The sequence below is a fragment of the Akanthomyces muscarius genome, assembly GCF_028009165.1.
Source record: "Akanthomyces muscarius strain Ve6 chromosome Unknown contig_16, whole genome shotgun sequence".
Lineage (NCBI taxonomy): Eukaryota > Fungi > Ascomycota > Sordariomycetes > Hypocreales > Cordycipitaceae > Akanthomyces > Akanthomyces muscarius.
This window is the reverse complement of record NW_026611617.1, coordinates 1139565-1151404: the sequence shown is the minus strand read 5'-3', so window position 1 is coordinate 1151404 and position 11840 is coordinate 1139565. Positions and strand designations below refer to the sequence as shown.

General features: G+C 54.9%; 5 protein-coding genes across 5 annotated transcripts; 2 read left to right on the top strand and 3 right to left on the bottom strand.

Annotated features, from left to right (window-relative positions):
- Positions 1-579: 579 nt before the first annotated feature.
- Positions 580-3548, bottom strand: LMH87_008430 (uncharacterized protein; the record flags this gene model as incomplete). Its single annotated transcript, XM_056198298.1, has 9 exons — positions 580-767; positions 822-1399; positions 1508-1707; positions 1831-2126; positions 2177-2563; positions 2622-2627; positions 3271-3321; positions 3366-3482; positions 3536-3548. The coding sequence occupies 9 exons, from the start codon at positions 3546-3548 to the stop codon at positions 580-582; spliced, it is 1836 nt and encodes a 611-aa protein (XP_056057531.1).
- A 1744-nt stretch (positions 3549-5292) lies between these two features.
- On the bottom strand, positions 5293-5733 carry LMH87_008429 (uncharacterized protein; the record flags this gene model as incomplete). Its single annotated transcript, XM_056198282.1, has 1 exon — positions 5293-5733. One exon carries the CDS (start codon positions 5731-5733, stop codon positions 5293-5295), a length of 441 nt encoding a protein of 146 aa, XP_056057530.1.
- A 628-nt stretch (positions 5734-6361) lies between these two features.
- Positions 6362-7912, top strand: LMH87_008428 (uncharacterized protein; the record flags this gene model as incomplete). The annotated part of the gene is made up of 1 exon (XM_056198271.1): positions 6362-7912. One exon carries the CDS (start codon positions 6362-6364, stop codon positions 7910-7912), a length of 1551 nt encoding a protein of 516 aa, XP_056057529.1.
- Positions 7913-8281: 369 nt separating this feature from the next.
- Positions 8282-9587, top strand: LMH87_008427 (uncharacterized protein; the record flags this gene model as incomplete). Its single annotated transcript, XM_056198259.1, has 6 exons — positions 8282-8342; positions 8397-8518; positions 8568-8738; positions 8812-9307; positions 9367-9457; positions 9509-9587. 6 exons carry the CDS (start codon positions 8282-8284, stop codon positions 9585-9587), a joined length of 1020 nt encoding a protein of 339 aa, XP_056057528.1.
- Positions 9588-9873: 286 nt separating this feature from the next.
- LMH87_008426 (uncharacterized protein) lies at positions 9874-10957 on the bottom strand (the record flags this gene model as incomplete). Its single annotated transcript, XM_056198248.1, has 3 exons — positions 9874-10221; positions 10273-10862; positions 10915-10957. 3 exons carry the CDS (start codon positions 10955-10957, stop codon positions 9874-9876), a joined length of 981 nt encoding a protein of 326 aa, XP_056057527.1.
- Between the last annotated feature and the right edge of the window lie 883 nt (positions 10958-11840).

Sequence of the window (11840 nt, the reverse complement as noted above, 5' to 3'; positions counted from 1 at the left end):
AGTTGAAAGCTGCATGGTATGCACTGTAAACGTATAGTAGGCCGCGCTTAAGTATATAATGTAAATTTGTACATTGAAAGTCAAGGAAGCCGCATAATGGCAGTTGAAAGCTGCAAGATATCTACTATAAAGGTATAGTAGGCCGCACTTGAGCATATAATGTAAATTTGTACATTGAAAGGCACCACAAAAGAGAGCTCCTTGATTAATGGACCCCTAGTTTGGCCGAGCGATGGGGATGTTTTTGCTAGTGAACAAGGACTTGCGGAGTGTTTCTGATGCACCATAATAGCCTTGCGTTTCTGGATCAGACGCAGTGGTCTTTCACAGCCAGTCCCGATTGACAATGCCCCCCCCCCCCCGGAAGCTTGGCCCTGTCGCTCCTGGGTTCCGTCGAGGTTGCCGTGCCGTTCATCAGCTATCGTTTCAGCACGCTCGGGTCTACCAGTTGTTTTGAAATAGATCAATTATCGGGTATAATATATATCGGTCACGCATCCACATTTATGCAAAACACCGCGTTGGACCGGGCTATAAAAAAAAATACACACATGCACATGATATCGAATCACGCCTAGTTTATAGCGTGTGCTGGTGCTCCTGCACGGGGGGACCGGCGTAGTTGCGGTGGCCCCAGACAATGTACCACAGAGCAGAGATGGCCATGGCGGCGGCGAAGACGACCGAGGCAAAGTTGACGTTTTCGACCTTGGTGACGGGATAGTTGGTGGGCATGCAGAAGAGAGGGAGGGCGAGGAGGGACCAAGCTACATTTGTCAGTAAAACGTCCGCTTTTCGAGTGTAGGGAGGGGAGAACATACCGACGGCAACAAAGTTGGCAAAGTAGCCAAACTTGCCGAGGCGGAAGGGAGCATCGGCTACGTGGCGACGGCCCGTGAGCATGTTGATGGCAATGGGAGTCGCGTACGACGCAGTCAGGCAAATGACACCGACACCGGAGAAGGCATTAAAGGCAACGGCGGAGCCAAAGTTGATGAGGCCGAGCACAATCTGGACAACCATGCTGAGCATCATGGCGTTCAGGGGCACGTCGAGCTTCTTGTTGACCGTGACCCACCACTTGGAGCCGGGAATGGCACCGTCGCGAGCAAAGGCCCAGACGCAGCGGGAGGCAGCAGTGGTGCAGCCGATGCCACAGATGAGGGCGAGGACCATGAGGGGAACCAGGAGGCCGATGGCACCGCCAGGGGAGCCGACGGCGGACTTGATGATGTAAGGGACGGGCTGGCCCGAGTCGATGATGGCGGCGATTTCGCCGGCGGGCATGACGAACATGAGGGGAACGAGGAAGAGCAGGCCGGCAAAGGTGTTGATGAAGATGGTGGCGACCATGGCCTTGGGGACCTGGGTGGCGGGTTCCTGGACTTCTTCGCACATGCTATAACCAGTTAGCACCATGTCTCCCAGGGGGGTAGATAACAGGCGGGTCGCAAGGAGGGTCATTTCAATGCGAAGGGGCAATTATCCAATGATGGAGGAGACGTACGAGATAATCATGCCGGTTGATGAAGTGGCGTAGCCGGCGTGCAGGAGGCCGACCATGAAGGACCAGCCCTTGGGCCAGCCGGAGGAAGTCTCAAAGTTACCAAAGACGTAAGCGCCAGAGTTGCGGCCGTTCTTGGCCATGACAAGAATGGTAATGGTAATGGCAATGACGCCGGCAAATGTCCAGAAGATGGCGGCAGTCTGGGGCGCAAGTCAGTCAGCATGGTTTAGGACACGGGGGACGGAGGACGGAGGTCGGAGCCGTGTGCCGGGTTCGGTGATAGTTCGGTGTGGGGAAGCAAGTCATCTTGCAGGTAGACTTACGTCGATCCAGGGCAGCCACTTGTTTCCAAGAGAGGAAATAAGGTTGCACAGCACGGTGATGGCGAGGAAGATGAGGAACTGCTGCCAGCTGTTGCCCGCAATCATGGGAATGGGGGCGCCCTCGGCATCGAGACCCTTGTCAAAGACGTTGATACAGCCAATGAAGAAGAGGGCAGTACCGAAGTTGACGGCGAGGGTAATGGTAATGTTTCCGACAACGTAGAGCCAGCCGCAGACCCAACTGGCGATACGACGCCAGTTGGGCGGGGAGAGCATAAAGGCTTGATAGTAGACACCTGAAGAGAAATGAGCGAGGAGAATTCATCGAGGGACCGCAGAAACGCACCTCCAGCAGTGGGGTAGACGCTGGTGATTTCACCAAGAGAGGCAGCGACGCAGACGATGATGAGAGAGACGAGAACCCAGCCCCAGATGACGACGACGGAGCCGCCGCCAATCATGGGGTAGATGAGGGTGGTGGCGAGACCGTAGGGGATCGAGGCGAGGACAAAGGACATGAAGGCGACCTGGGCGGTCGAGCGGTTGCGCGACAGCTCGGGCTTGTAGCCCAGCGACTCGAGGAAGTGGTCGGCATTGTCCTCGGTGGACATGCGCGGAGCGGCGTAGTCGGTCTTGAGATCCATCTTGCCGGAGCCGTTGGAGGAGTCGACACCAGTTGCCATGGTTTGGGGAGGAGGAGGAAGTGGTGATGTGCAAGAGACGAAAGACGAGGCTGCGGGCGTTGGTCAGTAAATAGGCAAGGAAGCGCAAAAGCGAACGAGGGTGCGCACGTGAGGCTATGCCCAGAGCGGGCAGGCGACCGAGGGGGGCGTGTGTGTGTGGAAGTGCGCCACAAGAAATGGAGAAGAGGGGGCGGCCCTATCTATGCAGAAAAAAAAGAGATTGGAGTTGAGACAGAAGAGTTATTTATAAACAAGCTGCAGTGTGTGGTTCGGGTCGGCCGCGCGCTGTCTCGGTGGTGTTGTCGCTTGTTGACACCCAGCGACAGAAATAAAATAGAAATAGTGTTGCAGTTTGGAGAAAGGGTGCAACGTGGTGGCACGCGGGGGAGGAGCCGAGATATAAGACGAAGGAGAGACACAGCGCAGGAAAAAAAAAAAAAAGGCTAAAATAATATGGACAGGTACAAGATACAATATTACGGATTGGTACGAAAGCAGAGAGGTGCCGGAATGGGATGGGCCAATGTCGAGGTGCGAGGCTGAAAAGAAGATTTGGACAGCGGGCGCCAGTGGGGTGTGTACAGGGCTTGGTGCGCTATAAAAGACGCGGGCGCAGGGTCGATGAACAAAGGGCATCAATCAGTTAAATGGAGTGAATGAAAAAAATCAGCATGCTTCTAGAAGCCACAATTTTAGTCGCAAACCAGTTTCATTACGAGAAACCCATGGCGCCGCGTCGCAGAAAAAAAAATGCTACCTTGTCGCGCTGGCTGATGGCTGCTGTCGATCCAACAGGCGTTTGCAACCACTGGCAGCTCAGCTCAGGCCACAGGAGGGGTGGGTGTTGCTTACTGGTTACAGGGGCGAGCGGGCACTGTAGCGGATGGATCCCCTCTCCCCGTGGAGAGCCCGAGGGCAGCGATGCAGAGGAGAAGGCTCGCTCACACCGAAGGGGGCCAAACGACGTCACTCTGGGGCGGTCATGCCGCAGAGCTGCAGCGAACCTGTGGAAGACATCTCACCAGACGGGGCCATGGAGAGTCTTGGCTCGACGCCAAGCGCGATATAAGGGGACGGACGGGGCGGGCGTGGGCAGTGGATTTGCGTGTGTCGCTGGCAACCAGCCGTCAGTCAGTGGTGGTCAGAGTTGGCTGCACCGGAACATCAGAACAGAACGATACAAGGAAACAAAGAAATAGAGAAACATCGGGCCTTTTAGACGCTGCATGCATGCATATATTCCTACAGCTGGAAAATCGCAACACGCGACGCACACCATCAAGCACGGCACGCCACGGACAAGCGCTAGCTTTTCACTAGCGGGCAAGCCACCAGCCGCGCTGCACGTTTTAGCTGGGAGGGGACGGTGATTTGGCTAGGTGCAAGTTGCAAGGTCAGGCAAACAAGACGCGGAAAAGAAGAAGTTTTGCATGATTCAATGTCGTGGCTTGGAGGCAAAACAGCCAACCAGCGTCGTCGCCGTCTCGGACGGTCCCCAAAGTGGCTTACTGGTTGGTACTGGCACACACTGTCGAACTGACTAGCGACATTTTTACAGGGGACGGAGGGAGTGGATACCCCCTGTAACGTGGCCGGGCTGGTTGGTCGCTACTGAGTAAGGGCAAGTTGCCGTTTTTCCAAAGCAGCGCCGTCGGTGCACTATTCCGGCCAGCCCGCTCTACCTTGGCCTTGCCATTCGCTGAGGCGACACACTCTAAAAGAGAAATCCACTCTGGACTGAATTCCAGTGCTCTTGTTACCAAATGGAAAGCATAAAATGGTCTAGCTTTGCATTGGTTCTGCCACTGGTTCAATGGCCCGCAGTGGGCTGAAGCCTGACTTTTGCCCGTCCCCCCCCTGTGGACCGTTTTTTTGGCAGCGTAATTTAACGGACGTTCAACTGTTAAACACGCGCAGAGAATTTTAATTGCCGCAAAAAGAAACGACTCGGTGGACACGACGTCTGCAACGGACCGGTTTATCACGGCAAAGTGGAGGACTGACTGACTGACTGGAAGTCTGTCTGTTGCTGTTGCTGGTCTGCATACGGATTAGGGAGATGGGTGCTGCTAGGGAAATTGCAGCTTCGTGGTGACAGCTGAGGCTTAAGGGATAATAAACAGCGGCCGCTCCCAATGTCGCCGCCACCACAAAGTCCCTGCTGATCCTCAACAGGCCAAGTCTCGCTAGGGCTGTCCTTTTTTGCGCCTTCATTACCAGTATTACCAGTACTACTGGTAGCCCTTGTAAGCCCTTCGTATGGACGACGCTACCGCAAGCCACGAGGAAAAGGCCATGCAGCTGTGGACAGTGGTGGAGTGGTTGCAATCTGCATCAAGGGCATGTGAAAAAGTCCAAGTTCACTTGATGAAATTGCCAGCGTACAGGGCAAGATGGCGTTGTTGTACACCCCCAGCATACTTCTTTATTAGCCCAGTAGCTTGACATCCTGACGGCGCGATGCAGGTTCACCCATCGGATGTCTTGCCGTAAAGCCAGCATCAGTACTCAGGCCAAGACCTGCATGTTCTTGCAGGGATTAATGCATCTCGCGTGCCGCAGCAGCTGTCATCAGTCATATTGCTCCCATTTCCAAAATGCCATGCTTCTAGATGTGCTTTTCAACTCCATAAACATGGCAGTCCGCCATTCCCAAGTAGCCTCAGACACCGCCCTGCCGACACCAACTTGATCCCGAGCAGCAGCAACGACAGCCTGTCCCATCCACAGACACATTCTATTCCAAGAAATCTACAATATATCGTCTGTCCTGCGAGGTTCATCCCCGTCCACCGTTGTAGTCCGCCCCGCCGGCCTTGCGCAGCCTGGCCACAATGTCCTTCTCCTCCAGCTCCGACTTGTCGCTCGCCGTCACCGCAATGCTGTGATGCGCCAGCACGCGCTTCACGTCGCCGCTCTCGACGCTGACGCGCGCCTTGCGCATCACCTTGGTGCCCTCGCCGATCCAAATCACCAGCACAAACTTGACCCGCGTGCTCTCCGCGTCGTTGGCGTACTCGATGCGCACGTACCCGTACTGCACCTCGGCGTCGTCCAGCGACGCGGCCATCTCGGAGAGGCCGCCCGTGCCGGTGCTCGTCAGGGCCAGCTTGCTGCCCGTCGCGCCGGCGTACGAGATGAGGAGCCAGTTGGTCGGCTCCTTGTCGCTGCGCACGGCATCGTACGCGGCGGAGATGTCGGCGGCCTCGAGACCAGACATGGTGTGCAGCTGAGCGATTCTGCAACGCCAATCAGAACCGCTGCAGTATGCTTTGCGTCGCGTGCGCTGTTCGGTCGGTCGTCGGTGTGGCCTCGATCGGGGGCCTCGGAGCACAAAGCGGCCGAGGTCGATGGCGGCCGGAGCGGGCAGGCAACGATGAGTCTTGCTCGGGAATTCTTTTGGGCTGGACTGGCTTCTAACAAAAAAATCCACCAAGCGGATAAGAACTGGCTAGAGATCAAGTTGTGGTCGTAGATGGTGCATCGTGAAAGAGGCGGTAAACTGCCCTCGTAAGCTCCAGCCCGCCCGCTCAGTCGCCGCCAGGGAGGGGCACGCTCGGCCGGCCCTCGCGCCCATCACCTACCTTTTGGGAGAATAATGCCTTGGCATATGTAAATCGCTCCAAACCTCGATATTCTCTTAACATCTGCCGTCAACCACCCCTTGTAGATCATGTCCACTGATTATAACTCCCGCTGCAGGTGGAAGACGCCGGGGAGGGGCAGCTCCCGGAGCACGCCGCGGCCTCCGAGTCCGGACGGCGTAGGCATTTAAACCTGCCCGATTCCCCAGCTTCAATCACACGTCATTCAAAGTGAAGTGTTTTACAATCATGCGTTACTAGACCATGCTTCCACTACTGCACACCCTTTGCCTGGCTGCACCCGCCGCCGCCAGCTACGCCTTCTACGTCGGCAAGGACCTCACTGCCGACAATGCCGTCCTCGTCGGCGGCACTGGCGAGGAGGTCTCGTCACACTGGCTGCAGCTCTTCCCGGCCCGCGACCATCCACCCAACGCCACCGTCACCGTGGGCGTCACCGCGGCCGCCGTCATCCCCGGCGAGCTCATCACCATCCCCCAGGTCCGCCACACCTACCGGTACATGAGCATGGAGTACTCCGACTACGAGGGCTTCCCCGCGCCTCTGACCAACGGCGGGCTGAATGAAAAGGGCGTCGCGGTGCGCGACGTCTGGGCCAGCAACAGAGACGAGCTGGTGGACATGACGCCGACGCCGCAGAGGGGTGTCCAGTATGCGGACCTGGCGCGACTGGTCATGGAGAGGGCGGACACGGCGAGGCACGGAGTGCAGATTATTGGTGATTTGATCAAGAAACACGGGTACGCGACGTATGGAGGCAACACGCATCTAATTGCGGACAAGGGCGAGGGATGGGTGGTATGGGAGTTTGCGGGAGGCAAGGGGCTGTGGGCGGCAGAACGCCTAAAGACGGATGAAGTGCGTGTGCTGTATCCGGGATATATTGAAAACTTCCCAACCAATTATACAAGCAGCAGCGACTACATGGGTTCGGACAATCTGGTGTCCTTTGCTGTAGAGCAGGGCTGGTGGAACGCATCCTCTGGTCAGCCATTCAACATCTTCAACGTCTACGGCATGCAGGGCAACGTCACCGCCCGCAACGGCGGCTTCAAGTACATGTCGCAAGCCAACCTCGAAGAGGCCACCCTCGCCATGGTGCCCCTCACAGAGACCAAGCTCATGGAGCGGGTGCGCGACCACCGAATCTCCGACGACGAGGCGGGCTACGGGCAGGTCGTGCGTCTGCACGTCGACATCGAACCCAATCTGCTCCGGATCTGGAATGCGCCTACCGGCTCCGTCGCTGCGCCATTCATCCCTTGGTGGCTGGGCGTCGACTCCATCCCTCCCGAGTACAGCGAGCACAGGTATCTGACCACCGGCGCGTCGAGCAGCTTCCTCCACCCCGACTTCCAGCTCCAGGAGGCGTCTGGCTTCGCGGGACGCATGTTCAAGCGCGTGCTGTACTACATGTGCTCCGCGCCAGACACGTTCCTGCCGCTCGTCACCGAGATGCTGACGGCCTTTGAGGCGCAGTCGATGCAGGACGTGTCGTGGGTGGAAAAGGCGGCCCAGGCGTTGCTTGACGGTGGCGACGGGCCGGCGGCGACGAGGCTGTTGACGCATTACGCGCACACGAGGGCGGACAAGGCGATGCAGCTGGGCAGGACCATGACGGATGCGCTGGATGGCTGGGTCAAACTATCGGGGGGTTGGAAGGGGCCGACGGGGAGCGAGATTAATGATGCGGGAGAAGGGGCGGAGACGGTCAACTGTCTCGTGGGCTTTGACCCGGATCAGCCGCGGCCGAAGCAGACGAGGCATAGGCTGCGAAAGCAGGTGCGTTTTTAGGTGGATGTGTGTGTATACTTGCAAATTCCCAGCGTACGGAGGATATATCCTCCATTGCTTTCAATTCAGCAAATATATCCACAAATGGTCACCGCCGCCAGAAGCAGATACAGCCAACCAGCAGGTATGGGTAGCTAGCAGCGGCGATAAATGACATTTCTGATCAAGAATCATGGCTCACTCTTATAAAAGACTCCAATACTTAAACAAGTCATAGTGGCTAAATGCAGCAGGGTCGTTGTCGCGTGACCTTTGTTCCCTGCAGTGTAACCTGTAGGATGACTGGTGAGGGGTACTATATAAAATCGATTAACAGAGTCACCCAACATTGTACTGCCACCTAAATATTTCCAGCTTAAACCGAAAAACATGTCAAGTACTATTGCTGAGAGCGGCAAGCTCGTTTACGTCGATAAGAACGTCGTTAAGGGTAAATAAATACTTCGTTTTGGTTATCTTGTGTGATCCGTTGCTCATCCAACAGTGTTTCCCGACAAAGGCGCGCAGCTCCTGTCTGTGCTAGACTATGGCAAGTCACATTGGGGAAAGACAGCGCAGGTCAGGGTCAAACTGAAGTCTGGAGAGGAGAAGAGCTATTTTCTCAAAGTACGTCTCAGCCATCTTTGCTCATAGCGTTGGCGCTGACAAAAGATAGGTCATTCGGCTAGGAGACACTGGCTGCGAAATGTGCGAGGGTGAGTATGAGTCTCTCAAGGCGATCGACGCCGTTGTACCCGGCTTTGTCCCAAAGCCGTACGCATGGGGCCCGTATGAGGATGGGGAAGCGTACTTTCTGCTGGCCGAGTTTCGGGAATTCCGCTCCCAGGTAAGTAACGCTGCGCGTGTGCAATGCAAGCGAACGCCGAAGACTAATCACAGCCAAACATTACTTGGTGCAGCCCGCCAAACCGGAATCTCTTGCAAAAGGCCTCGCAAAACTGCACGCGCAGTCCGTCTCGCCAACTGGCAGGTTTGGCTTCCATACCCGCACCAACCACGGGCGTATCCGGCAGAACGTGGGCTTCTGGGACGACTCATGGTGCGCGGTACTCCAGGCGCATCTCGGCCACATTATCGACTTGGCTGGGCCGATCCTGGTTGATCTTCCCAACTTTGACGCCGTGGCGCAGCTGGTGCTCAAGCACGTCGTCCCGCGGCTGCTGCTCCCGCTCCAGCAAGACGGACGGACCCTGAAGCCTAGTCTGCTGCATGGGGACTGCTGGGATGGCAATACGGCAACGGACGCATGCACGGGCGAGGCCTTTGTGTTTGACCCGTGCTCGTTCTACGGACATAGCGAGTATGACGTGGGCAATTGGCGCGCGCCGCGACACGAGCTGAGTGATGGGTCGTACATGGCGAGCTACAAAAAGCACATGGAGCCATCGGAACCAAGTAAGACGTCGCGATTTCGGAAATGGATGTGCCTGTTGACTAACGCGTGTGGCTGAAAGAAGAAGACTGGGACGCGAGAAATCTGTTGTACTCGTTGCCGTTCAATCTCGGCAATGCCATGTATATGCCGGCTTCTGATCAGGGGCCAGTGTAAGTACTTTCTCCCGTCATGACGAATCGCATAGCTAAGAACTACGCCAGCGTTTATAAGGACATGGTGAAGCTCTGTGAGTTGTTTTGCAAGGATGAGTTGGCGGGGCTCGACATGGTGGGCGCATGAACGATCCACGTTAGCACCACCAAGCAGTTCAAACATGCCGCGCATAGATCTGAGGTTCAATTTGATGCTTCAAAATAAATGAAGCGTTTTTTTTTTTAAAATTCATATGTAAGTTGGGACTTGCCAAGTATCCCAGACAGCTTTTGTCCTTGGTTTCTTGACGGTCGGAAACAATCACCGGCCACAACATAGCCTTGATGGTCTCAGCAGAAAGCACCTCGTGATTCGATAAAATCTCCAATACTAGTTTCTTCTCACACTAAATAGGTCTACCCTTTCTAGTAAGTTAGATGGGAACGCTCTTGAGATCCTCATGTATCTGCGCCAGAATGCTGGGATGCTGGGGCTTGAAACCCAATGCGCGGGCCCTATCACCTTGCATAAGCATGTTCGCTGCCACGAGATGCTTGACCTCTCCTTCGCCAGCTTGCTCAAACGGTACATTCTTGGGCTCCGGACTGGCAAAGATGCCTCTCGCGTGCATGACTTTGGCGACCTCGGTCGCAAGATCTTTCCAGGACACTCGAGAAGTCTCCAGCATGTAGTAGCGGCTAAACGCGGACCCCTGAGCTGGTCCCTGAGCTGCAACGCCAGAGATTTTAACGAGAAAATCGACCAGGTCGAGGATATGACACTATTAGTTTCGTTAGTAGCACGAAAAGCTCTGAGTATATAAACCACATACTGTGCTCAGAACAGCGGTGCCATCACCAACAAATGGAACGTAGCCGAGAGGCTTGGCATTGCCAGTGATGAGACTATAGCCAATTCCCATCGTGGGCGATGAGACGCTAGACCCTCCATATACGACAGACGGACAAATGATGTAGGTATCAATGTCCTTGGCAGCTCCAGCCTCAAGAACCAGGGTATCGGACTGGCCATTGAACATGTCTTTGTGCACAGCCTTGATGTCGTCTTCATTGGCGTCATTCCATACCTTGCTGTCTGCATTAAAGTTTCCAGATGTGCCAAAGTCGATGAAATTTCCGCCACCGCTAATGTGCAGGACGATGCCTCTGGACCCGTCGCTCTTTTCCTTTTGGCCGGCGATGATCGCGGCGACTGGGTCGGCGGTGAAGGAGTTGCCGGCGTTCACTGCAATGTCATGCTCACTGCTCGACTTCTTGACCTTTTCAAAGTCGCCAAAGTCGCCGAAAATGACGCGATTGACCCCGAGGGTATCCTTGGAATGCTTCTCGGGCACAGTGGCACGCACGTATGCAGTCACAGGCCAGTCTGGGTGTGCCTCCTTGACGGCCTTGATATACGGAGCTGGAACAATCGAGTCAGTAGCGGCCCTCGGTGAAGGTGCCTTTTGACTTACCACCGACGAAGCCAGAGGCTCCGAATACAATAATGGAGGGCATGGTGATGGAGGTCGTAGTTGATGATTTTGAGATGGATGTAGTGAATAGAGTTATAGTTGAAGACTGTGTTTTGAATTTCTGGTTCCGAGTCTCTTGCTTTTTCGTTTTTGAACTGAAGCTGTGATTGAATTGTTGTTATTTCTCGCTTGCTTTATATCCTTACATTACAGTGAAATGCGTATAATCTGACTTGGGCAGATAGAGCTGATTAATTTGGCTACAGTGATTTCGAAGCATAAACCATTTCAAATACAGAATGCTGGACACAGCTCTAAGCAGCACTTTATCTTTTAACACTCATTGGTAATTCATCGCATTGAGAATCGACGACTGGGGGCGTCGTCCCCGATCCACTAGTCTGAGTCGCTAGAGCCTGGTTAGTGCTGCTTATTTCCAAGCATTCCGAGTTCGACCGAATTCGACCACGGAATAGAACTGTCAACTTGTCCAGGCCAATTCATTTCTTCCCCTTCTAAAAATGCCTCAAAACTGTGTTATCTTCAGTTGTCAGTTTCTGGTCATCGGCCGGCACCAATTACCACCCCGACAGGAGCACTACGTCTCAGCGTCAATTACAAATGAACTTGCTGATGATGCAAGGCAGACACAGAAAAGAAGAGAAAAAAAAGCATCACATTCCACGCTCTGATAACTCAAAGCTATGCAGAGTGATGATGAAATCCCAGAAATGTCACTGGTGCGTCGAAGCCAAATGTTGTCGGCGCTGCGGCAGCTTTGTTTACAAGTGGTGTTAAGACTTTTGCAGCGCAGCCCAGGCCGACGCATCCAAGTCTTTCAGAACCAGCCAACACTGAGCTTCACCACCGACCAGCTGCTTGCGGTGGATGGCAGTAGCCGGATTTCTTGGGTTGATTATCGATCT